This window comes from Nycticebus coucang, chromosome 12 (genome assembly GCF_027406575.1).
Source record: "Nycticebus coucang isolate mNycCou1 chromosome 12, mNycCou1.pri, whole genome shotgun sequence".
In the NCBI taxonomy this organism is placed as follows: domain Eukaryota; kingdom Metazoa; phylum Chordata; class Mammalia; order Primates; family Lorisidae; genus Nycticebus; species Nycticebus coucang.
Genome location: NC_069791.1, coordinates 8,463,450 through 8,489,098, shown reverse-complemented (window position 1 = coordinate 8,489,098; position 25,649 = coordinate 8,463,450). Strand labels below are relative to the sequence as shown.

The following is a 25,649-nucleotide window of genomic DNA, read 5'->3' as shown; positions in this document are numbered from 1 at the left end:
CCCTGGGTAGAGTGCCATGGCATCACAGCTCTCAGCAACCTCCAACTCCTGGGCTTAAGCAATTCTCCTGCCTCAGCCTCCCAAGAAGCTGGGACTACAGGCGACGTACGCCTGGCTATTTTTTGGTTGCAGCCATCATTGTTATTTGGCAGGCCTGGGCTAGATTTGAACCCACCAGCTCAGGTGTATGTGGCTGGCACCTTAGCCACTTCGGCCACAGGTGCCGAGCCCCAGGTCGGTTTTTTGGGTGGCGCCTGTGGCTCGGTGAGTAGGGCGCCGGCCCCATATACTGAGGGTGACAGGTTCAAACCCAGCCCCAGCCAAACTGCAACAGAGAAATAGCCGGGCGTTGTGGCGGGCGCCTGTAGTCCCAGCTACTCGGGAGGCTGAGGCAAGAGAATCACGTAAACCCAGGAGTTGGAGGTAGCTGTGAGCTGTGACGTCATGGCACTCTACCGAGGGTGACAGTGAGACTCTGTCTCTACCAAAAAAAAAAAAAAAACAACAAAGAAAATTAAATAACACAGGTAAAGGGCTTAGAACAGTTTTTATCTCATAAGTACTACCAGATATTAATTATTGTTAAAGGAATATAAAGATGAATAAGAAAGGTCCCTTTCTCAGTTATAGGTATGTCCTTCCTTGCATCAATTGCCAAACTCAGCCTTCTTTTTTTATTTTTTGCAGTTTTTGGCCAGGGCTGGGTTTGAACCCGCCACCTCCGGCATATGGGGCCAGCGCCCTACTCCTTTGAGCCACAGGTGCCTCCCCAAACTCAGCCTTCTTACTTCCCCTCGACTTGAGTTTTTCTTTCAGATAATCTGTGTTTGATGATAACAGGCCCGAGTTAAATCAGTATTTTAATAGCCGTTTTCTTTTTCGTTGATAGGATGGATCCCTACACTAATTTCTAGTTTGTTACTAAAAGTAAACTGATTGTTACTCCGAACCCTAAAACTTGGATCCTTAAGAACTTCAATCAGGGGCGCTGTGGCTCACGCCTGTAATCTTAGCACTTTGGGAGGCCTCAAGGAGGATCCCTTGAGCTCTAAAGTTCTGAGATCAGTCTGAGCAAGAGTGAGACTTCGTCTCTAAAAATAGAAAAAAACTGAGGCAAGAGGATCGCTTGAGCCCAAGAGTTTGAGGTTGCTGTGAGCTATGACGCCACAGCCCTCCCCGGGGCCACAGAGTGAGATTCTGTCTCAAGAAAACTAAGAAAGAAAAATCAGCCTGGCATTGCGGCAGGTGCCTGTACCCCCAGCTACTTGGGAGACTGAGGCAGGAGGATGGTTTGAGCCCAGGAATTTGAGGCTGCTGTGAGGGCACTAGACTGACCAGCAGAGCAGGACTCTGTCTCAAGAAAGAAAAAAGAACTTCAATCGGGAGTTGGCTATGAAGAGTAGCCGCTGTCATCATATCGCCACATCACCACTTCCTCCTCAACAAAGACTTGACGAGGCCGCGACTACAGGCAAACTCTCCAGCCGCGTAGAGAATAAAAGGGCACCAGAGCCCTAACTAAACCTGAAGAGCTCTTCTGCCCCACACACCCACACGGTGCAGCCCCAGCGTCACACCCGCGGCCTCTCCGTCTCGGTAGTCTCTTCCGGCTTCCTGGTGTTGCATGATGGGAAAAATAGTCTACTTCCCGGGAGCGGCGCGAGGGCCACGGCCTAACGCGGAACTCCATTTCCCGGCGTGCTTCGCGGGGGCCGCTCTACCCTGAGGCGGGTGGCCGGTTCCGGTTGCATCAGCGTGGCATCCACAGCGAAATGAGGCTGTTCGTGAGCGAGGGCGCCCCAGGAAGCTTGCCTGTGTTGGCCGCGGCTGGGAGGGTCCGGGGCAGAGCAGAGCTGCTCATCAGCACTGTAGGCCCCGAAGGTACTCGGGGTGGCGCTAGATGGCGGTGGGTGACGGGGGCGGGACCGGAACACGCGGGTGCTCTCCGCAGTTGTCTTCGCTAAACTGCCGGTTTTATCCACGCACCCCCATCGACTTCTTCCTCCTTTATCCTTGGTCGCCCTATCCCCTCTGCCCTCCAGTCACGTCCTCCACTTCCCTTAATTACCCTCGATAGGATTTGTTTCCTTAATCTCTAGCCTCCCCTCTTTCGTCGTCCAGGACCTCGCCTCTCAATAAGCTGCTCTGTTCTCAGACTTGCCTAGACCTTTGAGGCACCCCCCTCCGCTCTCTGGTCACTCACATGACAACCCCTAGACACCCTCTAGTCGTTCTTAGGAAATACTTCTCTCCCTTCCTCACACAGATAGACAGCAGACACTCCTCCCCCCCCAACCCCGCGCACACACCCATTTTTTTTGTTTATCTGTTCTCATTCCCAGCCGGTAGCTTGGGTAACATTGAAGAGGTTCTCTTGTAAGTCCTTCCAAGTCTCTTAATCTTGTTCTCCCGCTGAAGCCTCAGATAATGCTCAAGGTATGTTAGTTTTTCAGTTGTTCCAGTTCTTGGCTGTAGCACTATCCCAGTGTCACCACCTCCTCTCTGCAGTCCCCATCTGTTCTTTCCAGCTGGCAGTCTCAGTTGAACACCTGCTGGGCTCTCCAGTTCATTTTGGACACACCCCCTTTAAGTGGTCCTATCCTGGAACTTCTCCCCTTTTACCAGAACCAAGGGACGTTGTCCAAAATTGACAAAGCATTTCTTTACATTTTAAAATTTTTCAACCATTTTCCTTTCTTGTATCAGAGTGTGTGGTCCCATTCCTGACCCAGCCTAAGGTTCCTGTCTTGCAATTGGATAGTGGCAACTACCTCTTCTCCACCAGTTCAATCTGCCGGTTAGTATTGTGGACGTGGTTGAATCAACTCAAACCTCATTGTCCTTTGGCTTTGTTTACAACCACTCTTTCATTGTGGGGTGAGAAATAGGATAGATACCCTCACTATTTTATTTTTTTTTGTTCTTGTTGTTGGAGTTTGGCTGGGGCTGGGTTTGAACCTGCCACCCTCAGTATATGGGGCTGACGCCCTACTCACTGAGCCACAGGCGCCACCCGAGAAATGGGATAGATAAATGGGCCTCTCTAAGGCCAGGCGCGGTGGTTCACACCTGTAATCCTAGCACTCTGGGAGGCCGAGGCAGGTGGATTGCCTGAGCTCACAAGTAAGCTCGAGACTAACCTGAGCCAGAGCAAGACCTCATCTCTAAAAATAGCCAGGCGTTGTCAAGCACCTGTAGTCCCAGCTACTTGGGAGGCCGAGAATCACTTGAGCCTAAGAGTTTGAGGTTGCTGTGAGCTATGACACCATGGCACTCTACAGAGGGTGACAAAGTGAGACTCTGTCTCGAAAAAAAATAAATAAATAGGCTCCTCTAATTAAACCTTCTTTTGGTGTCTCTCTGGACAGATACTTCTTTCTGTTATCTGGCTGGGAGCAAGATGACCTCACCAACCAGTGGCTGGAATGGGAAGTGACTGAGCTACAGGTGGGACTAAGGCATGGGGGATGGCAGGAAGGCCCTTGATGTGCATGGCCATCCTGACCAGTATCCCCTGCATTTTAGCCAGCTTTATCTGCTGCCCTATACTGTTTAGTGATCCAAGGGAAGAAGGGGGAAGATGTTCTTGGCCCAGTCCGGAGCGCTCTAAAACACATTGACCACAGCTTGAGTCGTCAGAACTGTCCTTTCCTGGCTGGGGTGAGTTTGGCCTTCAGATGAGGCCTGGAGAGGACTTATGATATAGGGATTAAGAGGGCAGACTATTTAGAGTGTTCACTGCTACTTACTAACAGTGTAACCTTGGTAAATCACTTAAACTCTGATCTTTATTTTTTTTATTGTGAGGATTAAGTGGAGTAATGTAAAATGCTTAATGCAGTGCTGTCACTTAGTAAGTGCTCAGTAAATGTGAGTTATGGTGATTGGGAAGAAACAGTGTCTCATCTGTCCTTTTTTTTTCCTTTTCTCAACAAAGGAGACTGAATCTCTAGCTGACATTGTTTTGTGGGGAGCATTATACCCATTACTCCAAGATCCAGCCTACCTCCCTGGTGAGAATTGTGTATATCACTCCAGCCCCAGGAGCTTGGTGTATGGGTTACAGAATGGGCAGTAGAATATTGAGGACCCGTTTCAAGGCTCAACAGGGCAGCTGTAACAGAAAATGGTTGAGGGAACTGGGAAAGCAACTAGAGAAACCTCTCAAGGCAAAGGAGGAGGTCCTCTCCTGTCTGCTGGATCAAGGTCCCTAGGTTTGCTGATTCTTTCTTTTCTTCCATGCCCACAGAGGAGCTGGGTGCTCTGTGCAGCTGGTTCCAGACATTGAGTACTCAGGAGCCATTTCAGCGAGCTGCAGAGACCGTGCTGAAACAGCAGGGTGTCCTGGCTCTCCGGCCCTACCTCCAAAAGCAGCCCCAGCCCAGCCCCCCTGATGGGAGGGCTGTCACCAATGAGCCTGAGGTTTGGAACAGGACAGAGCCTGAGGGCCTCAAGTAGGAGGTGGCTAGGAGACAAACTTTGAGCCTGGCCACTAATTTTGTTCAGTTGTTACAAAGCAGGGAGAATTTCTTTACCCTGTGGGCCCTCCTCTCCTAGTTGAGGGAATCTGTCCAATCTTTACAGGAGGAACTGGCTACCCTATCTGAGGAGGAGATCACCACGGCTATAACTGCTTGGGAGAAGGGCCTGGGAGGCTTGCCCCCTCTTCGACCCCGGCAGAATCCAGTGTGAGTAGGGACAGATGAGTGGGTTATGGTTTTATAAGTAGAAATAGTTGATAGAGCCAAAACTTTCCTGCCAGGTCCCCTTTGCTGACGTCACTTTAATTTTTCATCCTTTCCTTTTTCATCCTTTCCTTTGTATTTTCACACCTCTTTTCTTTCTTTTCTTTTTGTTTTTAGTTCTCACATCATTTTGGACACTCCAGTTGTCCCATCTTCACCCACGTTTTCAGCTACTTTTTACCCACTGATAGTAGCTACTTCTGTTTTTCCGGTCTAGATCTCTGTTCTGAGCTCTGGACATATTTGCCACATTATCTCCTAGGTTCCTTTACCTCCTCATGCATCTCAGACTTAACACATTCAAGACTAAACCTGTTATCTTTCCTGCCAAATGGTTTTTTTTTTTGTTTGTTTGTTTGTTTTAATTCACCTACCTTAGTTGAATAAACCAACCCCCACCTTCCACTAAAAATCCAAGCCAGAAATGTTGGTGTAATCTAGACTTACTCCTTTTACCCTGCTGTATTATTTATTCTAATACCAAGTCATTAGGTCTATCTCCTGAAGAATCTTCACATCTATCCCTCCTCTAACTTTATTGCTACTACCTTAAATCAGGCCTTGCCACCTCTTAGGCTTTTTCTGTCAGCCCCAGCTCCCCACTGCCGCAAGAATGACTGCTTAAAACTGCACACATTATTAAAAAAAAAAAAAAAATGCACGCATTATTATCTCACCCTCGTTTTCAGAATTCTACAGAGATTCCTTTGTGTAGTTCCCAAGGCCTTTCATGATCTGGCTTCTGTATTCTTGTTCAGCATCATACTTTACACTACTGCTATACTAAGATAATATCCACATATACATGGATTTTTCTATCAAAATAAAATTATTTATAGTTCTGAACATGTCATTGAAGAAAGATTTTGAGTGTTTACTCCTTGCCAGACTCTGTGTGTCAGGAGCTAGGTAGACAAGGGACAGGACTTCTGTTGTAAATTATCTAGGAAGTAGATGGGCCATTTCACTGGTGTAGCTGGGATGGAGGGGAGTTGGTTGGAAAGATGACAGGAGCCTTAGTGAGGTGTCAGTGCTGAGAGAGGGGGCTGGATACAGGCTGTGTACTGTAGGGTGGTAGAGCCTACAAGAGGAATGCTGAATGGAATGACTTCAGATGACAGATTGAGTGACAGAGGAACAGTCCTGGGAAAGTGGGAAGCATGGGCAGCTGTGAAGGCAGAGCCGAGGCCTGCTGGTTTGTGTCAGGCCATGAGGAAAAGATGGATGTGGATTAGGGAGAAAAGAATCGTATGTAAAAGGACTTGGTAAGACTTGTATATGGGATGACAAGCTGTGTGGATTTCAGTTAGTGACTGGGTAATAGTGACATAGTACTTGGGAAGAAGGGAGAGGTCAGTGCCAGGAAAGTGTTGTTGGGAGTAGTCAGAGTCACGATTATTGGACAGAGCCCAGTGTTTTTTTCAATACCTGGGAAGTCTGAGCCTAAGAATGAGCTAATACAAAAGCAGTAGTCATGATAGTAAAAGGGACAGAAGTCAGTGTTGGGGCTTGGTGCCTGGGACTGCTAAACACCAATGACATCTGCAACCAAAAAATGGCTGGGCGTTGTGTCAGGTGCCTGTAGTCCCAGCTACTTGGGAGGCTGAGGCAAGAGAATTGCTTGAGCCCAAGAGTTTGAGATTGCTGTGAGCTGTGACGCCATGGCACTCTACCGAGGGCGACATAGTAACACTCTGTCTAAATAAAAAAAAAAAAGAGAGAGAGAAAGAAATCAGTGTGGGAATGAGGTCCCTAAATATTTAAGTAGTCTAGGCACCAGTAGTTACAGCTCTGGCCACATGTACCGAGGCTGGCGGATTTGAACATGGCCTGGGCCAGCTAAACAATGACAACTGCAACAAAAAAATAGCAGTGTTGTGGCCAGTATCTGTAGTCCCTGCTACTTGGGAGGCTGAGGCAAGAGAATTACTTAAGCCCAAGAGTTTGAGGTTGGTGTGAGCTGTGACACCACAGCACTCTACTGAAGGTGACATACTGAGACTCTGCCTCAAAAAAAAAAAAAAAAATAGTTAAGTAGTCTGGGAAGTTGAAGCAAGGTGGATTGCTTGGGCTCACTTGAGTTCAAGACCTGTGTGAGCAAGAGCAATGACCCCATCTCTACTAAAAAACTAGCTGGATGTTGTGATAGGCCTGTATCCCAGCTACTTGGGAGGTTGAAGCAAGAAGATCACTTGAGCCCAAGACTTTGAGGTTGCTGTGAGCTGTGATGCCACAACACTTTACCTTGGGCCACAAAGTGAGACTGTTTACCCAGGGGGACAAAGTGAGATTGTCTGGGAAAAAAAAAAAAAAAGTTAAGTACTGCTTGAGGCTTGCTCCCTTTGGGCAAGCAGGGCCTTGTATCCATAACTACAGGGCATCTCATGGTCCTCTGGGTTTATGTGAAGATAGACTTAAGATGTACCTGAAGCTGTGACAGTAGGACAAATCTGTGTCTATGTGTTCTGTGCATTTTGTTTCCTCTTGACTCTCATGTCTCCCCCATGGGTTGTATTCTTTCTCCCTCCTTACCAGGTTGCCTATGGCTGGGGAAAGGAATGTGCTCATCACCAGTGCCCTCCCATATGTCAACAACGTCCCCCATCTTGGAAACATCATTGGTTGCGTGCTCAGTGCTGACGTCTTTGCCAGGTGGAGCCAGCTGCTGGGGGAGAGACCTCATGCGGGAGGATTGGGCTTCACAGAGGAATAGGATGCCTCAAGGGTGGGGCTGGAGGGATCTTGGGGACAAAGAGTGGCTGAGATGATTCCCATCATGATTACCACATTCTGTTGCAGGTACTCTCGCCTCCGCCAGTGGAACACCCTCTATCTGTGTGGGACAGATGAGTATGGTACAGCGACAGAGACCAAGGCTATGGAGGAGGGTCTAACGCCTCAGGAGATCTGTGACAAATACCACATCATCCATGCTGACATCTACCGCTGGTTTAATATCTCCTTTGATACTTTTGGTCGTACCACCACTCCACAACAGACCAAGTAGGTTTCCTCTAATGGGGAAGAAATGGGAGTTGAAGTTCGGGACTGGGGGCAGTAAGGAAACACTGGAGACAGAATATTGGCTTTGGCAGTCATCCAGGCATCATTGAGGAGAATCTGTGTGTGGAAGCAGGACCCGGGCTGCAGGGACAGCTAAGGGATGGAAGAAACAGGAATTCAGTTCATGAGAAGCAGCTACATTTGTTCTAGTGCCTCCCTTCCTGTCTGTCTGTCTAGAGTCTGAAGACATTTTCTCCCCTCTGATGTGCATTTACTTATTTAGTAGATAGGCTGCCAGCTGATGGTGCTATGTAGTTTGGCACTTGGACTGACCTAATTTTAGGACATATTAAAGAACAGACATAGTCCTATCCTCTTAGAGATTTTTGTTATTGAAGAACACAAGACAAATTTTTATTCAACTAAAGTCCTGAGGAAAGAGGCTGTGTGGGCACTTTGGGAGTGTGTATGAGGAGTCCAGGCTTATCCAGTGCACCTCTCACTAGATGAATCAGTGGCCTTGGCTTGAGGAGCCATCTGCCTGATTTCCTTGGTGCTGGGACTGAATGAGTTTGAGACCCTGGTTGGAGTGGCAGGAGGGAGGGATGCACAACTTCCTCTGACTGTCTCTCCCCTATTATCCCTTGCTCACCTTACCAGAATCACCCAGGACATTTTCCAGCGGTTGCTGACACGAGGTTTTGTGCTGCAAGATACTGTGGAGCAACTGCGTTGTGAGAAGTGTGCCCGCTTCCTGGCTGACCGCTTTGTAGAGGGTGTGTGTCCCTTCTGTGGCTATGAGGAGGCTCGGGGCGACCAGTGTGACAAGTGTGGCAAGCTCATCAATGCTATTGAGCTCAAGGTGAGAGGAGGGTTTCATGGGAGTCTGGAAGGAGATATTCCTTATTAAGGGGCTCCCAGTCTCATCTCTCTCATTCAGGCTATTTATTTTAGCATCCAAGACCTTCTACTAGTGGCCTTTTCTGTCCCATTACAACAGTGCATAATTTAGTTTAGTTAAAAAATAATCATGAGGGCTGGGCGCAATGGCTCCCACCTGCAAACCTAGCACTTTGGGAGGCTGAGGTGGGTGGATTGCTTGAGCACACGTGTTTGTGACCAGCCTGAGCAAAAAGTGAGACACTATCTCTACTAAAAATAGAAAAACTGGCACGGCACCTGTAGCTCAAGCAGCTAAGGCACCAGCCACGTACACCAGAGCTGGTGGGTTCGAATCCAGCCCAGGCCTGCCAAACAACAATGACAACTATAACCAAAAAATAGCCAGGCATTGTGGTGGGCGCCTGTAGTCCCAGCTACTTGGGAGGCTGAGACAAGAGAATTGCTTTAAGCCCAGGAGTTGGAGGTTGCTGTGAGCTGTGATGCTACGGCATGCTACCCAGGGTGACAACTTGAGGCTCTGTCTCAAAAAAAAAGAAAAACTTGAGGCAAGAGGATCACTTGAGCCAAAGAGTTGGAGATTGCTGTGAGCTATGATGCCACGGTACTCTACCCAGGGCGACAGCTTGAGACTCTGTTTAAAAAAAAAAAAAATAATAATAATAATAGTTATGAGCATTTACTATGTACTTAGCACTGTGCTAAGAAACAGATAAGTTGAGTTTATATTTCCTGAGCTTTGTTCTTGCTTCAGGCCCCCGAATGGTTCCTTCTCTCCCTAAGTACCTCTCTTCTTCTAGTCTACTGATTAACTTATTCACATGTTCACTTTTTTTTTTGTAGAGACAGAGTCTCACTTTATGGCCCTCGGTAGAGTGCCGTGGCCTCACACAGCTCACAGCAACCTCCAACTCCTGGGCTTAAGTGATTCTCTTGCCTCAGCCTCCCAAGTAGCTGGGACTATAGGCGCCTGCCACAACGCCCGGCTATTTTTTGGTTTTGCAGTTTGGCCGGGGCCGGGTTTGAACCCGCCACCCTCGGTATATGGGGCCGGCGCCCAACCGACTGAGCCACAGGCGCCGCCCCATTTTTTTTTTTTTTTTCGTAGAGACAGAGTCTCACTTTATGGCCCTGGTAGAGTGCCGTGGCCTCACACAGCTCACAGCAACCTCCAACTCCTGGGCTTAAGCGATTCTCTTGCCTCAGCCTCCCAAGTAGCTGGGACTACAGGCGCCCGCCACAACGCCCAGCTATTTTTTGGTTGCAGTTCAGCCGGGGCTGGGTTTGAACCCGCCACCCTCAGTATATGGGGCCGGCGCCCTACAGACTGAGCCACAGGCGCCGCCCTCACATGTTCATTTGACATTTCTTAAGTTCTTAGGCTAGTTACAGTTCTGGGGGTTGTAGCAGTGAACAAGACAAACTTACCTAGTATGGAGAGGAGACTGACACTGAGCAAGGAAATAATATAATTACAGAAAAACTGCTAGGAGTATATAATAGAGATTGACTTCAGGGTGAAGATTTAAGTTAGGTAGTTAGGGAAGGCCTCTCAGTGGTGGTAACGTTGGAACTAAAAGCTGAAGTGAAGAGTCAGAAGCAGCAAGCCAGGTGATAGTGGTTTAGAAGTTGTAAGCAGAAGGACTAGGAGATGCAGAGGCCCTAAGGCAGAAAAGAGCTGAAAAGGCAGAATTGAACAGGCCAGTGTAGCTGTAGCTAGTGAGTGAGGAGGGTACATTGTAGTAAGGTCAGAGAGCTACGCAGTGCCAGGTCACCAGGACCTATTAAACCATTGTGGGGATTTAGATTTTTTTTTTTTGAGATATAGTCTCACTTTGTCATCCTTGGTAAAGTGCCGTGGCATCTGCCTCAGCCTCCTTTTTTTTTTTTTAGAGACAGTTTCACTTTATCGCCCTCAGTAGAGTGCCGTGGCGTCACACAGCTCAGTAACCTCCATCTCCTGGGCTTAGGCGATTCTCCTGCCTCAGCCTCCTGAGTAGCTGGGACTATAGGCGCCTGCCACAACGCCCGGCTATTTTTTTGTTGCAGTTTGGCCGGGGCTGGGTTTGAACCCGCCACCCTCGGTATGTGGGGCCAGCGCCTTGCTCACTGAGCCACAGGCGCTGCCCCTGCCTCAGCCTCTTAAGTAGCTGGGACTACAGGCACCCACCATAACACTGGACTAATTTTTTTTTTTTTTTTTTGAGACAGAGTCTCACTATGTTACCCTTAGTAGAGTGCTGTGGCGTCATAGCTCACACCAACCTCAAACTCTTGGGCTTAAGTGATTCTCTTGTCTCAGCCTCCCAAGTAGCTGGGACTACAGGTGCCCGCCACAATGCCCAGCTATTTTTTTTTGGTTGCAGTTGTCATTGTTGTTTAGGTGGCCCAGGCCAGGTTCGAACCCGCCAGCCTATATGTGGGTGTATGTGGCCAGTGCCCTACCCATGGACCTATTGGCACCGCCAACACTGGACTAATTTTTTTTTTTTTTTTTTTTGAGACAGAGCCTCAAGCTTTGCCCTGGGTAGAGTGCTATGGCATCACAGCTCACAGCAACCTCCAACACCTGGGCTCAAGCGATTCTCCTGCCTCTGCCTCCCAAGTAACTGGGACTACAGGCGCCTGCCACAAGGCCCGGCTTTTTTTAATTTTTTGGTTGCAGCCGTCATCGTTGCTTGGTGGGCCTGGGCTGGATTCGAACCCGCCAACTCAGGTGTATGTGGCTGGCGCCCTAGCCGCTTGAGCCACAGGTGCAGAGCCAACACTGGACTAATTTTTATTTTTTATTTTATTTTATTTTTTTGAGACAGCCTCACTATGTCGCCACTGCTGTGGCGTCACAGCTCACAGCAACCTCAAACTCTTGGGCTTAAGTGATTCTCTTGCCTCAGCCTCCCAAGTAGCTGGGACTACAGATGCCTACCATAATGCCCGGCTAAATACTGGACTAATTTTTAGAGATGGGGGTTTTGCTCTTGTTCAGGCTAGTCTCGAACTCTTGAACTAAAACAATCAACCTGCCTCAGCCTCTCAGAGTGCTAGGATTACAGGCTCACGCCCAGCTGGGAATTTGCATTTTATTCTAGTTAAATGGCAAGCTGCTCTGCAGAAAATGGATGGGAGGAAAGCAAGAGAGAATGTATGGAGAATGATTTGGAGAGGCTAGAGTCTAGAAATGGAATGATATTCATTTGGACTAGGTGAGTAGCACTGGAGATGATTAAAAAAATAGAAGGACTCGGGATGTTTTAGAGGTGGACTTCATAGAGCTAGATAGACTAGAATTTGGGTGGTCAAGAAAAAGAACACTTGGGCTCTGTGCCTGTAGCTCATTGGCTAGGGCGCCAGCCACATACACCAGAGCTGGCAGGTTCGAATCCAGCCCAGGCCTGCCAAACAGCAGTGACAACTACAACCCCCAAAAAACTGGGTGTCGTGGTGGATGCCTGTAGTCACAGCTACTTGGGAGGCTGAGGCAAGAGAATCACTTAAGCCCAGAGAGTTTGAGGTTGCTGTGAGCTATGATGCTGCGGTACTCTCCCCAGGGCGACATAGTGAGACAAAAGAAAAAAACAAAAAAAACACTTGTAAGTTTTTGACTTCAGCAGTTTGGGTAAGATGGCAGCACCATCTATAAACCTATGAACTTGGGGAGCTTAGGAGAACAGGGGTTCAGTTAGTATGCAGTGATCATCTTTGGGTTTGTTAAGAATGAGATGCCTATTAGACATCCAAGTAGAGAGGTTAGGTAGACAGTTGGATATAGGCATGTGGAGTTCAGGAGAGAGGTCCTCAGAGAAGTATAATTTCTGACCTTCGGAAACTCAGTTTAATACTTTCTTGGAAGCTTTTATTGATTCTGCCTACCTATTTACTTCTTTAGCTATCACCCTTTGGTATTCATGTCATCATTTTGTACTACAGAAGTCTTTCTAGACATCTTGCTCTATAAAGATCTATACTTGTTTGTTTGATTTCTCTCTCTCTCTTTTTTTTTTTTTGCTTGGGTTAGAGTGCAGTGGTATTATTATAGCTCACTGTAGCCTCATACTCCAGGGATCCTCTTGCTTTGGCCTCCTGAGTAGCTGGGACTAGGTGGCCTCCACTATGCCTGGCTAATTTTTTCTATTTTTTTGGTAGAAAAGGGCTCTTGTTCCTGCTCAGATTAGTCTTGAACTCCTGAGCTCAAGCAGTCCTCCTGCCTTGGCCTTCCTGAATGCTAGGATTATAGATAGGCATGAGCCACTGTGCCTGGCCTGTACCCTGTACTTATTTATTTATTTGAGATAGAATCTCACTCAATAGCCCTAGGGTTGAGTGCTATGGTGTCATATCTCACTGCACCTCATACCTTGGGCTCGAGCGAGTCTCTTGCCTGATCCTCCTGAGTAGCTGGGACTATCGGTGCCCGCCGCTATGCCCGGCCATTTTTTTGGTTGCAGTCGTCATTGTTGTTTAGCAGGCCCTGCCAGCCTCAGTGTATGTGGCCAGTGCCCCACTCAATGAGCTATGGGCTCTGAGCCCCGGCTGTTTTTTTGTTGCAGTTGTCATTGTTGGTTAGCATGCCCAAGCCAGGTTTGAACCCACTAGCCCAAGTGTACGTGGCCAGCATTCTAGCTACTGAGCTATGGGCGCTTAGCCAAGTTTTTCTATTTTTAGTAGATATAGGGTCTTGCTGTTGGTCAGGCTGGTCTTGAACTTCTGAGCCCAGGTAGTACACCTGTTTTGCCCTCCCAGAGTGCTAGGATCATAGGTGTGAGCTACCATGCCTGGCCTGCACTTGTTTGTTATGTGAGCTATCTCTCCCTAACTTGATTATAACCTCAAGAAGAGGGGCATGTCTTTGCTTTCGTCCTTCCTCTCACACAGCTAATGACAGTGCAGTTCTCTGTACCCAGCCTGTGTTCAGGGAATGCTTTATTCTTTTTTTTTTTTTTTTTTCGTAGAGACAGAGTCTCACTGTACCACCCTCGGTAGAGTGCTGTGGCGTCACACGGCTCACAGCAACCTCTAACTCTTGGGCTTACGCGATTCTCTTGCCTCAGCCTCCCGAGTAGCTGGGACTACAGGCGCCCGCCACAACGCCCGGCTATTTTTTTGTTGCAGTTTGGCCGGGGCTGGGTTTGAACCCGCCACCCTCGGCATATGGGGCCGGCGCCCTACTCACTGAGCCACAGGCGCCGCCCTGGAAATGCTTTATTCTATTGTGGGGTGATAGGATAGAAACACGAGACTCTGAGAAACAAATGTTATACTGTGCAAACTTGTTCCCAAGTTAAGAACAGACCAAGAGGAACTGGTGAGTGGCTGGGTGTGAGCATGAAGCTAAGCTAGATGGCAGGCAGGAGCTTATCCCTCTGTGCATTTGCCATTGCCTGGACAGCTCCTCTTGGCCTGCAGGCATGATCCTGATCAGTCTGCTCTGGGTCACCCCTTCTCTGGATTTTATTTCACAGAAGCCTCAGTGTAAAGTCTGCCGATCCTGCCCTGTGGTGAAGTCCTCCCAGCACCTTTTCCTGGACCTGCCTAAGGTAGGTGGGCATTCCCTTCAACCTGGTTTTCAGGATACTTCTTCTGCCCCCTCTGTTTTAGCTACAAATACTGATAGCAAATCACTCTTAAATGTTTTTAATTTCCACTAAAAATTATAACTGCTATCAGAAAGAGATGAAACACATTAAAGGGCACAATGTGAAAGCCACAGGCCTACTTGCCAGAGGTATTTGCTGGTTCTCATTTCCTTAGTGGCTGTTCAGAAATATCATGTGCCTATAAAATTACTTCCATGTCTTTTTTTTTCTTTTTTTTTTTTTTTGTGTGTGTGGTTTTGTCTTTTTTTTCTTAATGCTAATTAGATCATGGCATTCACATTCTTCTGCAACTTGTTTTTCTTTTTGTTTTACAATGTTATCTTGACCATTTTTCTTTTTTTTTTTTTTTTTTGTAGAGACAGAGTTTCACTTTATGGCCCTAGGTAGAGTGCCGTGGCATCATACAGCTCACAGCAACCTCCAACTTCTGGGCTTAAGCAATTCTCTTGCCTCAGCCTCCCAAGTAGCTGGGACTACAGGTGCCCGCCACAACACCCGGCTATTTTTTTGTTGCAGTTCGGCCGGGGCCGGTTTGAACCCGCCACCCTCGGTATATGGGGCCGGCGACTTACCGACTGAGCCACAGGTGCCGCCCACCATTTTTCTGAATTAGTGGATCTGTCTGCTTTTTTTTCTCTTTCTCAATTTGTTTTTCTTTCTTTCTTTTTTTTTTTTTTTTGAGACAGAGTCTCAAGATGTCACCCTGAGTAGTATGCCATGGCATCATAACTCATAGCAACCTCCAACTCTTGGACTCAAGTGATCCTCCTGACTCAGTTTTTCTATTTTTACTAGAGGTGAGGTCTTGCTTTTGCTCAGGCTGGTCTTGAATTCATGAGCTCAAGCAATTCACCTGCCTCGGCCTCCCAGAGTGCTAGGATTACAGGCTTCAGCCACCTGGCCTGGCCTCTTTTTCAATTTCTTATTTGGAAATAATTTCAAGCTTGCACAACAGTTGTAGGAGTAAACTTACGAGAACAAAGAATCCCATGTTCTTTTTTATTTATTTATTTTTATATTTTTATTTTCTAAGAGAATCCCCTGTTTTTAACCGAGAAGAACCTCTGGTACTCATTACCTAGATTTATTTAAGATTTTGCCCCATGAGCTTTTTTTTTTTTACCACATTCTCTCTCTTTTTCCCTTCCTCTCTTTTCTCTTGTACCCTCCCCCTATCAGCATATGTACATTTACATGGTCTTTATTTCTAAAGACTTCAGGGTGTATTTCCTAAGAAAAAAAGACACTTTATTGCATAACTACAGTATAGTTAACAACTTCAGGAAATTTTAATGTCGATACATATTTTTTAATGTACCATCAATTTTTTTTTTTTTTTTTATAGATAGGGTCTTGTTCTGTTGCTACAATCATAGCCAACTATAGCCTTAAACTCCTGGGCTCAAACAGTTTTCCCCCACTCAGCCTTCCAAATAGCTAAGAGTACAGGTGCATGCTACCACACCCAGCTAATTTTTAAATTTTTTGTAGAGACAGGTTTTGGTGTTTTGCTTAGGTTGGTCTCAAACTCCTGGCCTCAGATGATCCTCCTGCATTGGCCTCCCAAAGTGCTGGGATTACAGGCATGAGCCACCATACCCTGGCATATATATATATATATATTTTTTTTTTTTTTGTAGAGACAGAGTCTCACTTTATTGCCCTAGGTAGAGTGCTGTGGTGTCACACAGCTCACAGCAACCTCCAACTCCTGGGCTTAGGTGATTCTCTTGCCTCAGCCTCCTGAGTAGCTGGCACTACAGGTGCCTGTCACAATGCCTGGCTATTTTTTTGTTGCAGTTTGGCCAGCCGGATTTGAACCTGCCACCCTTGGTATATGGGGCTGGCCCCCTACTCACTGAGCCACAGGTGCCGCCCCTTAGCCTTTCTTTATTTTGTATAACATTACTGTTTTTTAAGAACGCAGGTCCTGGGCGGCGCCTGTGGCTCAGTGAGTAGGGCGCTGGCCCCATATGCCCGAGGGTGGTGGGTTCAAACCCAGCCCTGGCCAAACTGCAACAAAAAAATAGCTGGGCGTTGTGGCAGGCACCTGTAGTCCCAGCTGCTCGGGAGGCTGAGGCAAGAGAATCGCGTAAGCCCAAGAGTTAGAGGTTGCTGTGAGCCATGTGACGCCACGGCACTCTACCGAGGGCGGTACAGTGAGACTCTGTCTCTACAAAAAAAAAAAAAAGAACGCAGGTCCTAGACTCCATTTTATTTTATTTTTGAGACAGAGTCTCACTTTGTCACCCTCAGTAGAGTGCTCTGGTGTGACAGCTCACAGTAACCTCAAACTCTTAGGTTTAAGTCATTCTCTGGCCTCAGCCTCCCAAGTAGGTGGGATTATAGGCACCCACTGCAACGCCCGGCCTTTTTTTTTTTTTTTTATAGAGGCGAGGTCTAGCTCTGGCTCAGGCTGGTGCTAAACTCATGAGTTCAGACAGTCCACCCACTTTGGCCTCCCAGAGTGCTAGGATTACAGACGTGAGCCACCTTGCCTGGCCTACCCTTTTATTTTTAATTAATTAGGTAATTATTTATTTTTGAGACGGAGTTTCACTTTTGCCCTCAGTAGAGTGCTGTGGCCTGATAGCTCACAGCAACTTCAGCCTCTCAAATAGCTGGGACTAGAGGTGCCCGCTACAACGCCTGGCTATTTTTAGAGATGGGGGTCTCAATCTTGCTTACATTGGATTAGAACTCCTGAGCTCAAGCAATTCACCTGCCTTGGCCTCCCAGAGTGCTGGAATTACAGGTGTGAGCTGGTTGCCTGGCGAAGACCCCCCTTAAAATAATATATTCCTAATTTTGGATTTGTTGGGTATTTCCTCATCCTTAAATTCAGGTTATGCATCCTTGGTTGGAAAACAACATAAATTATATCATGTCCTTTTCAGGACAGGACATCTGTCCCTCTCATTGGTGATGTTAATTTTTATTTATTTATTTATTTTTATTTTGAGACAGAGTCTCACTGTGTTGCCCTTGCTAGAGTACTATGGCGTCACAGCTCACAGCAACCTCAAACTCTTGGGCTTAAGTGATTCTTTTGCCTCAGCCTCCCGAGTAGTTGGGACTATAGGCGCCTGCCACAACACCTAGCTATTTTTTGGTTGTAGTTGTCATTGTTTGGTGGGCCGGGCTGGATTCAAACCCGCCAGCTCCAGTGTGTGTGGCTGGTGCCCTAGCCGCTTAAGCTACAGGCTAATAGCTCAATTCTGCTTAATCAAGTATTATTCAGTTTCTCCACTTGTACTTAGTATTTTCCCCTTTGTAATTTACAAGGAACCAGTCTGTGGGAATATACTTTAAGATCATGCAAATGCTTTGTTCTTCATGAACAAAGTGTTCCCTCAAAATTTAACAGCCATTGATCCGTCTTACCTGAATCAATCTTGTGATTTTCCAACTCTCCTACTCCCTTCCACATTTACCCTTCTTCCTCTGTTCATTTGTTAATTTAATGTTATTTATTAGTGTAGACTAATGGATTCCTATTCTTTTCAATGGTTTATGATTTGTTTCTTTTTTCCTTTTGTTTTTTTTTTTCTTTTTTTGGTGAGATAAGAGTCTCACTCTGTCACCTGGGCTAGTGTTCCATGGCATTATCATGGCTCACTGCAATCTCAAACTTCTGGGCTTAGTCAATCCTCCTGCCTCAGCCTTCTGAGTAGCTGGGACTATAGGCATGCATGACCACACCTTGCTAGTATTTTTTTTTTTTTTTTTTTGCAGTTTTTGGCTGGGGCTGGGTTTGAACCCACCATCTCTGGTATATGGGGCCAACGCCCTACTCCTGGAGCCACAGGTACTGCCCCCTTGCTAGTATTTTTTTATCTTTTATAGAGACAAGGTCTTGCTATGTTGCTTAGGCTGGTCATTTAGTTACCTATTATCAGTGTAGACTCATGTATTACTGTCTACTTAGTTGTTTGTAATTCATTTCTGTCCTAAATTATTATTATTATTTATTTTTATTTTATTTTATTTTTTTTGAGACAGAACCCCACTGTGTCGCCCTCCGTAAAGTGCTGTGGTGTCACAGATGACTGCAACCTCAAACTCTTGGGCTTAAGTGATTCTCTTACCTCAGCCTCCCAAGTAGCTGGGACTACAGGCGCCTGCCACAATGTCCGGCTATTTTTTTGTTATAGTTGCCATGTTGTTTGGCAGGCCTGGGCTGGGTTTGAACCTGCCAGCTCTGGTGTATGTGGCTGGTGCCCTAGCCGCTGAGCTACAGGTGCCGAGCCGGCAGTAATACATATTTTCTCCTTCAGAATTTTTTTTCTTTTTTTAAATTTTTGCTAATCTTCTTTGTATCATTCCAAGGTTATTCTGTGTGCTGCCCAAGCGAGCACTCCTTCAGAATTTTTTTTCTGTCCTTATATTAATGTGTATTTTATAATAATAGGATTATATGGCTCGGCCCCTATAGCTCAGCAACTAGAGTGCCAGCCACATACACCGGAGGTGGCAGGTTTGGATCCAGCCCGGGCCTGCCAAACAACAATGACAACTACAACCAAAAAATACCTGGGTGTTGTGGTGGACACCTGTAGTCCCAACTACTTGGAGGCTGAGGCAAGAGAATCACTTAAGCCCAAGAGTCTGAGGTTGCTGTGAGCTGTAATGGTACATCACTCTACTGAGGGCAACATAGTGAGACTGTCTCAAATAAAAAAAAATAATAATAGGATTACATATTGTTTTGCAGTTTGGTCTGTTTACTGTATCATAGAGATCTTTTATGTCAGTGCTAATAGGTATATGTCTTTTTTTTGTTTGTTTGTTTGTTTTGGAGACAGGATTTCAGTCTGTCACCCTGAGTAGAGTGCTGTGGCATCATAGCTCACAGCAACCTCAAACTTCTGGGTTTGAGCAGTCCTCTTGCCTAAGCCTCCCAAGTAGTTGGGACTATGGCCCAGGTAGTTTTTTTCTTTTTTTTTCTTTTTTTTTTTTTTTGGCCGGGGCTAGGTTTGAACCTGCCACCTCCGGCATATGGGACCGGCGCCCTACTCCTTGAGCCACAGGCGCCGCCCTTCTTTTCTTTTCTTTCTTTTTTTTTTTTTTTTCAAACAGAGTCTCAATTTGTCAACCTTGGTAGAGTACCGTGGCATTATAGCTTACAGCAACCTCAAGCTCTTGGGCTCAAGGGATCCTTTTACCTCAATTTTTCATTTTTAGTAGAGATGGGGTCTTCATCTTGGTCAGGCTGGTCTTGAAGCTGTGAGCTCAAGCAATCTACCTGTATCAGCCTCCCAATGTGCTAGGATCACAGGTGTGAGCCACTGTGCCCAGACTGGTCTACATCATTCTTTTGTCTTGTAAAAATTTCATTTAGTGAGGCACCACGTTTCTTTAAACTCATCTGAACCATGGGAGTTAGTTTCCATTTGTCCCTGTCATGAACAGTGCATTTCTTTAAAAAAAAAAAAAAAAAGAGAGAGACAGACATAGGGTCTTGCTTTGATACCCAGGCTGAAGTGCAGTGCTGTGATCATAGCTCACTATAACCTCAAACAAATGGACTCAAGCGAACCTCCTATCTCAGCCTCCTGAGTATCTAGAACTACAAGGTTAACGAGTTTATCTTTATGCATTAACTGTCCTAAGTCAGCCCTCTGTCTTTTTCTGTTATCTTAGCTAGAAACACGACTGGAGGAGTGGTTGGGGAAGACATTGCCTGGCAGTGACTGGACACCCAATGCTCGGTTTATTATTCGTTCTTGGCTTCGGGATGGCCTCAAGCCACGCTGCATAACCCGAGACCTCAAATGGGGAACCCCTGTACCCTTAAAAGGTTTTGAGGACAAGGTAAAAACCGTTTAACCATTATTGATATCTCAGATTATTCAGCCTTAGTGTTGAGACTGTGTGCTAGCAGAATAGACTGTTGGTTATATCTTATTCCAGTCTGAGACTTGGGATTGGTTACTACTATGTTTCCCTCCTTCTGATCTACCAGGTATTCTATGTCTGGTTTGATGCCACCATTGGCTACCTGTCTATCACAGCTAACTACACAGACCAGTGGGAGAGATGGTGGAAGAATCCAGAGCAAGTGAGCAGTTGGTTGGCCTATGGGATACATATGAGAGGGTTGGGTGTTAGGTCTTTGAAGGTGGTTTCAGAAAATCTCTCTCTTGACTCCTAGGTGGACCTCTATCAGTTCATGGCCAAAGACAATGTTCCCTTCCATGGCCTAGTCTTTCCTTGTTCAGCCCTAGGAGCTGAGGACAACTATACCTTGGTCAGCCACATCATTGCTACAGGTAGGCCCCTTAGAAGACTGCAGATGGGTGTTTTTAGGGAACGAGGGTTGAGGCAGTACTTGGAAGAATATTCTGGAGAGATGTTAGGTCTTGAGTTAGGCGTTGAGATAAAATAGGAAATAATTAAAACATGAGAAAGGAAACAACCTGAAAAAAGCAAAAGTTTAAAGCTAAAACTTTGTGTTAGGTATGAGCAAAGGATAAAAAAGGCCAAAATGGGACTCCCACATGCCGTGCAGGCCAGCTCAAGGGGAAATGCTTCTGGACACCTGTATTTGGGTTGAGGGAGAGGAAAGCATTAGTGGGTCAGAGAAGGGAAGGATGTGATTTGAGCAGACCGTTCTTATTCTCCTTCTCTGTCCAGAATACTTGAACTACGAGGATGGTAAATTCTCTAAGAGCCGAGGTGTGGGAGTATTTGGGGACATGGCCCAGGACACAGGAATCCCTGCTGACATCTGGCGCTTCTATTTGCTGTACATTCGGCCTGAGGGCCAGGACAGTGCCTTCTCCTGGACAGACATGCTGCTTAAGAATAATTCTGAGCTGCTTAACAACCTGGGCAACTTCATCAACAGGTGGGACTTGGTAAGGGGTCGGAGTCAACAGATAAGCTGGGATGGGGCTCTTTCTCCCTTTCTCCCTCATAAGATGGCAATGTGAAGAGAACTAGTAGATGGGTAGGAGGCTTTGAGGGATGGGAAGGACAGTGTGGAAAGTTGGTTTCTGTCCACTGGGATCCGCTCCAAGCACATAGCAGGTTATCTATGCTTAGGGGAACAGTTCACTATACAGATGTGATTTTGCAAAGTTGGTCACAAAGTGAACTTTTGCAAGTTGTTTTCTTTCTTTTTTTTTTTTTTTTTTTGTTGCAATTTGGCTGGGGCCAGGTTTGAATCTGACACCCTTGGTATATGGGGCTGGCGCCCTACTCACTGAGCCACAGGTGCCGCCCCTGCAAGTTGTTTTCTTTTTTTTTTGTAGAGACAGAGTCTCACTTTATGGCCCTCGGTAAAGGGCGGTGGCCTCACACAGCTCACAGAAACCTCCAACTCCTGGGCTTAAGCGATTCTCTTGCCTCAGCCTCCCGAGTAGCTGGGACTACAGGCGCCTACCACAACGCCCGGCTATTTTTTGGTTGCAGTTCGGCCGGGGCTGGGTTTGAACCCGTCACCCTTGGTATATGGGGCCGGCGCCTTACCGACTGAGCCACAGGCGCCGCCTGCAAGTTGTTTTCTTACTAATGTTCTTTCCTAGCAAAAAAAGTTCATCTGCAGGTAACTGAAATGTTTGGCTGAAGCAAGAGGTTATTTCAGTGTAGGAGTAGGAGGCTTCCACCCTATTCTTCACAGTGTTTGTTACTTTAGGCTTACATTCTGTTACTTGTCCCCAGCTCTTCTGCAACCTAAAGAAATATCCTCCATGGCTTAGGATTCTTCACTTCTACCCTCTGAGTCCTGGGCCTTTAACTCAGTTGTGTTTCTCTTTCAGGTTTGGTTATTGACCATATTTAACCTTATTAATCTATTTGTTTGCTAGGAATTAACATATTCCAACTTGATCATTTTGAGTATGAACTTTTTTTTTTTTTTTTTTTTTTTTTGAGACAGTCTCACTATGTTGCCCTCGGTAGAGTGCTATGGCATCACAGCTCACAGCAACCTCAAACTCTCAGGCTTAAGTGATTCTCTTGCCTCAGCCTCCCAAGTAGCTGGGACGATAGGGACCTGCCACAGCCCAGCTGTTTTTTTTTGTTGCAGTTGTTTAGTTGGTCTGTGCCAGGTTTGAACCCGCCACCCTCAGTGTATGTAGCTGGTGCCATAACCACTGTGCTATGGGTTCTGAGCCAAGTGTGAACTTCCTTTTTTTTTTTTTTTTTTAAGAGACAGAGTCTCACTTTATCGCCGTCGGTAGAGTACGGTGGTGTCACAGCTCACAGCAAGCTCCCAACTCCTGGGCTTAGGCAATTCTCTTGCCTCAGCTTCCCAAGTAGCCGGGACTACAGGCGCCCGCCAAGTGCCCAGCTATTTTTTGTTTTAATTTAGCTGGGGCTGGGTTTGAACCCACCACCCTTGGTATATGGGGCTGGCACCCTACTCACTGAGCCATAGGCATCACCCGAAGTATGAACTTCTTAATAAAATGTACAGTCATTAACTTCATCAGGTTTATTTATGCAGAGTCAGATTCTTAGAGGAGAAATAGAATAAAGAATTAAGGCTGTTTGCATGGCTCATATCTGTAATCCCAGCATTTTGGGAGGCAGAGATGAGATGATTGTTTGAGCCCAGAGGTTCAAGACCAGCCCAGGCAACACAGTGAGACTTTGTCTCTACAAAAACAATAGAAAAATTAGCTGGGGATGGTGGTGCATGCTTGTAGTCATAACCACTCAGGAGTCTTGAGGCAGGAAGATTGCTTGAGGACAGGAGTTTTAAGCTTTAATAAGCTATGATGATGCCACTGCACTCTAACCTGGGCAACAGAGCAAGGCTCTGTCTTTAAAAAAAAAATTTGTTAAATTTTGCCTTCCAGCTTGAGGAAGCCAGGAGGTATGAGTTCTGGGTAGGAATCCTGAGAGAATGCAGAGTAGTGGAAATTGAGTCAATAAGGAAACTGGTTTTCTGAAATCACATTATTAGTTCAGCTCAGGAAAAGAAAACAACTTTTTTTTCTCTTTTCCTTTCCTATCCATAATTAAGAGCTGGGATGTTTGTGTCTAAATTCTTTGGGGGCTATGTGCCTGAGATGGTGCTTACCCCTGATGATCAGCGCCTGCTGGCCCATGTCACCCTGGAGCTCCGGCACTATCACCAGCTGCTTGAGAAGGTTCGGTAAGTATCTTGTACCTCTACCTCAAGTGGTGGCATTTGAGAGCCCCATACTGATCCCCATAGGATCTCACTCTCTGGCCTGCCTCCTTTTCCAGAATTCGTGATGCCTTACGTAGTATCCTCACCATATCTCGACATGGCAACCAATATATCCAGGTGAATGAGCCCTGGAAGCGGATTAAAGGCACTGAGGCTGACAGGTAGGCAAGGGGTTAAGAGTTGGCTGTAGGAATAAGGTGGCTGGTTGGCTGCATCCTCCTAGAGGTCTTGACTAATAACTCTTTCTCCCCAGGCAGCGGGCAGGCACAGTGACAGGCCTGGCAGTGAATATAGCAGCCTTGTTGTCCGTTATGCTCCAACCTTATATGCCCTTGGTTAGCGCCAGCATCCAGGCCCAGCTGCAACTCTCACCTCTAGCCTGCAGCGTCCTGCTTACAAAATTCCTGTGTACCTTACCAGCAGGACACCAGATCGGCACAGTAGGTCTCTTGAGAGTTGGTAGATCCAGCCTCTTTGAAAATTTATGCGTTTATCATGTGTCCTTTAACATCCCACCAAGCTTTGCTTTAGGACTGTTAAATTTCTTGAGACGGTCTCAAGCTATCACCCTGGATAGAGTGCCGTGATGTCATAGCTCACAGCAAATTCAAATTCTTGGGCTTAAGCGATTCTCTTGCCTTAGCCTCCCAAGTAGTTGGGACTACAGGCACTTGCCACAAAGCCAAGCTATTTTTATTTTATTTATTTATTTATTTTTGTAGAGACAGAGTCTCACATACCGCCCTCAGGTAGAGTGCTGTGGCATCACACAGCTCACAGCAACCTCTAACTCTTGGGCTTACGCGATTCTCTTGCCTCAGCCTCCCGAGCAGCTGGGACTGCAGGCGCCTGCCACAATGCCCGGCTATTTTTTTGTTGCAATTTGGCCGGGGCTGGGTTTGAACCCGCCACCCTCGGCATATGGGGCCGGCGCCCTACTCACTGAGCCACAGGCGCCGCCCAGCCCAGCTATTTTTAGAGACAGAGTCTTGCTCTTGCTCAGGCTGGCCTTTTTTTTTTTTTTTTAACAGACAGGGTCTCCCTCTGGCTCAGGCTGGTCTGGAACCTGTAAGCTCAAGCAATCCATCTGCCTAGTCCTCCCAGAGTGCTAGGATTAGGCATGAGGCACCACACCCAGCCTGCATCATTAGATAGTTTAAATAATCTTTGCCCTTTTTCATTATTTGGGCTTTCATTGAGAATGCTAATGCTTTTTCTGAATTCTTTTTTTTTGTTGTTTTGTCGCAGTTCATCCAGGGCTGGGTTTGAACCCGCCACCCTCAGTATGTGGGGCTGGCGCCCTACCCACTGAGCCACAGGCACCACCCATTTTTCTGAATTCTTTTCCTGAAATCAGGTATTAGCTTAGGGTTGTGCTCAGTTTCTTCTATACACATTTAGGATTCCTAAATGTCAAGAGGTCAGGGTTGGAGACATCTTCTCTAGAGGCCATAGAATAGTGAGTGATTCTGGGATTCTTTCTTAACAGGTCAGTCCCTTGTTCCAAAAATTGGAAAATGACCAGATTGAAAGTTTGAGGCAGCGCTTTGGAGGAGGCCAGGTGAGAAAGCTAGACTGCTATCATCTCACTCAGCAGTAGCCATGGTGTCACCTCCTTATTTTCCCTAAGTAGCCCTCACTTATCACTCTTTCCATCTTTGGCCTGCTACTTCTTCACTCATAGTTTTTCTTTCCTGTCTTAGCTAGAAGAGTCCTTGGAACTAAAGGTAATCACTCCCCCAGTGATGTTATATACAACTGGAGATTGGGGAGTTTTATGGCAACTGGCAATAACTCTGTTGTTTTTCTCCAGGCAAAAGTGTCTCCTAAGCCAGCAGTTGTAGACACTGTTCCAACAACAGGGCCACAGCAGATACAAATGCTGATGGATGAAGTGACAAAACAAGTATGAAGCGTCAGACCTATGGGAGATTGGTTAAAGCTGAATCCTAAGCAGGTCTTTTCTGGTCTCACTATTACTCTCTTCACTCCTTCTTTTAGGGCAACATTGTCCGAGAACTGAAAGCACAAAAGGCAGACAAGAACCAGATTGCTGCGGAGGTGGCCAAACTCTTGGATTTAAAGAAACAGCTGTCTCTAGCTGAGGGGAAACCCCCTGAAGTCCCTAAATGCAACAAGAAAAAGTGAAAGGGAACTTGACTCATAGAAAATCATTTAATGGATATAGATAGTAATAAATAAATGTACACTCTATACAAGGGGAGACCCTTTCCTTATGTCTGTCCTAAGCCTACCCTCTGA

The 25,649-nt window shown here is 46.5% G+C and overlaps 1 protein-coding gene across 2 annotated transcripts; it reads left to right on the top strand.

Moving 5' to 3' along the window:
• The first annotated feature begins 1,644 nt into the window (after positions 1–1,644).
• On the top strand, positions 1,645–25,603 carry MARS1 (methionyl-tRNA synthetase 1). Of its 2 annotated transcripts, XM_053554960.1 has the most exons (22): positions 1,645–1,881; positions 2,707–2,797; positions 3,369–3,447; positions 3,526–3,660; positions 3,938–4,013; positions 4,250–4,422; positions 4,585–4,688; positions 7,281–7,397; positions 7,545–7,748; positions 8,409–8,610; positions 14,108–14,182; positions 19,886–20,056; positions 20,208–20,303; positions 20,397–20,514; positions 20,879–21,092; positions 23,217–23,348; positions 23,444–23,548; positions 23,641–23,827; positions 24,877–24,948; positions 25,091–25,114; positions 25,201–25,293; positions 25,389–25,603. In XM_053554960.1, exons 1-22 carry the CDS (start codon positions 1,773–1,775, stop codon positions 25,533–25,535), a joined length of 2,724 nt encoding a protein of 907 aa, XP_053410935.1. In that variant the 5' UTR covers positions 1,645–1,772; the 3' UTR covers positions 25,536–25,603. The 2 variants fall into 2 exon arrangements, with proteins under 2 accessions (XP_053410935.1, XP_053410936.1); XM_053554961.1 differs by lacking the exon at positions 25,091–25,114 and having other exon boundaries at positions 1,676–1,881.
• Positions 25,604–25,649: the final 46 nt, after the last annotated feature.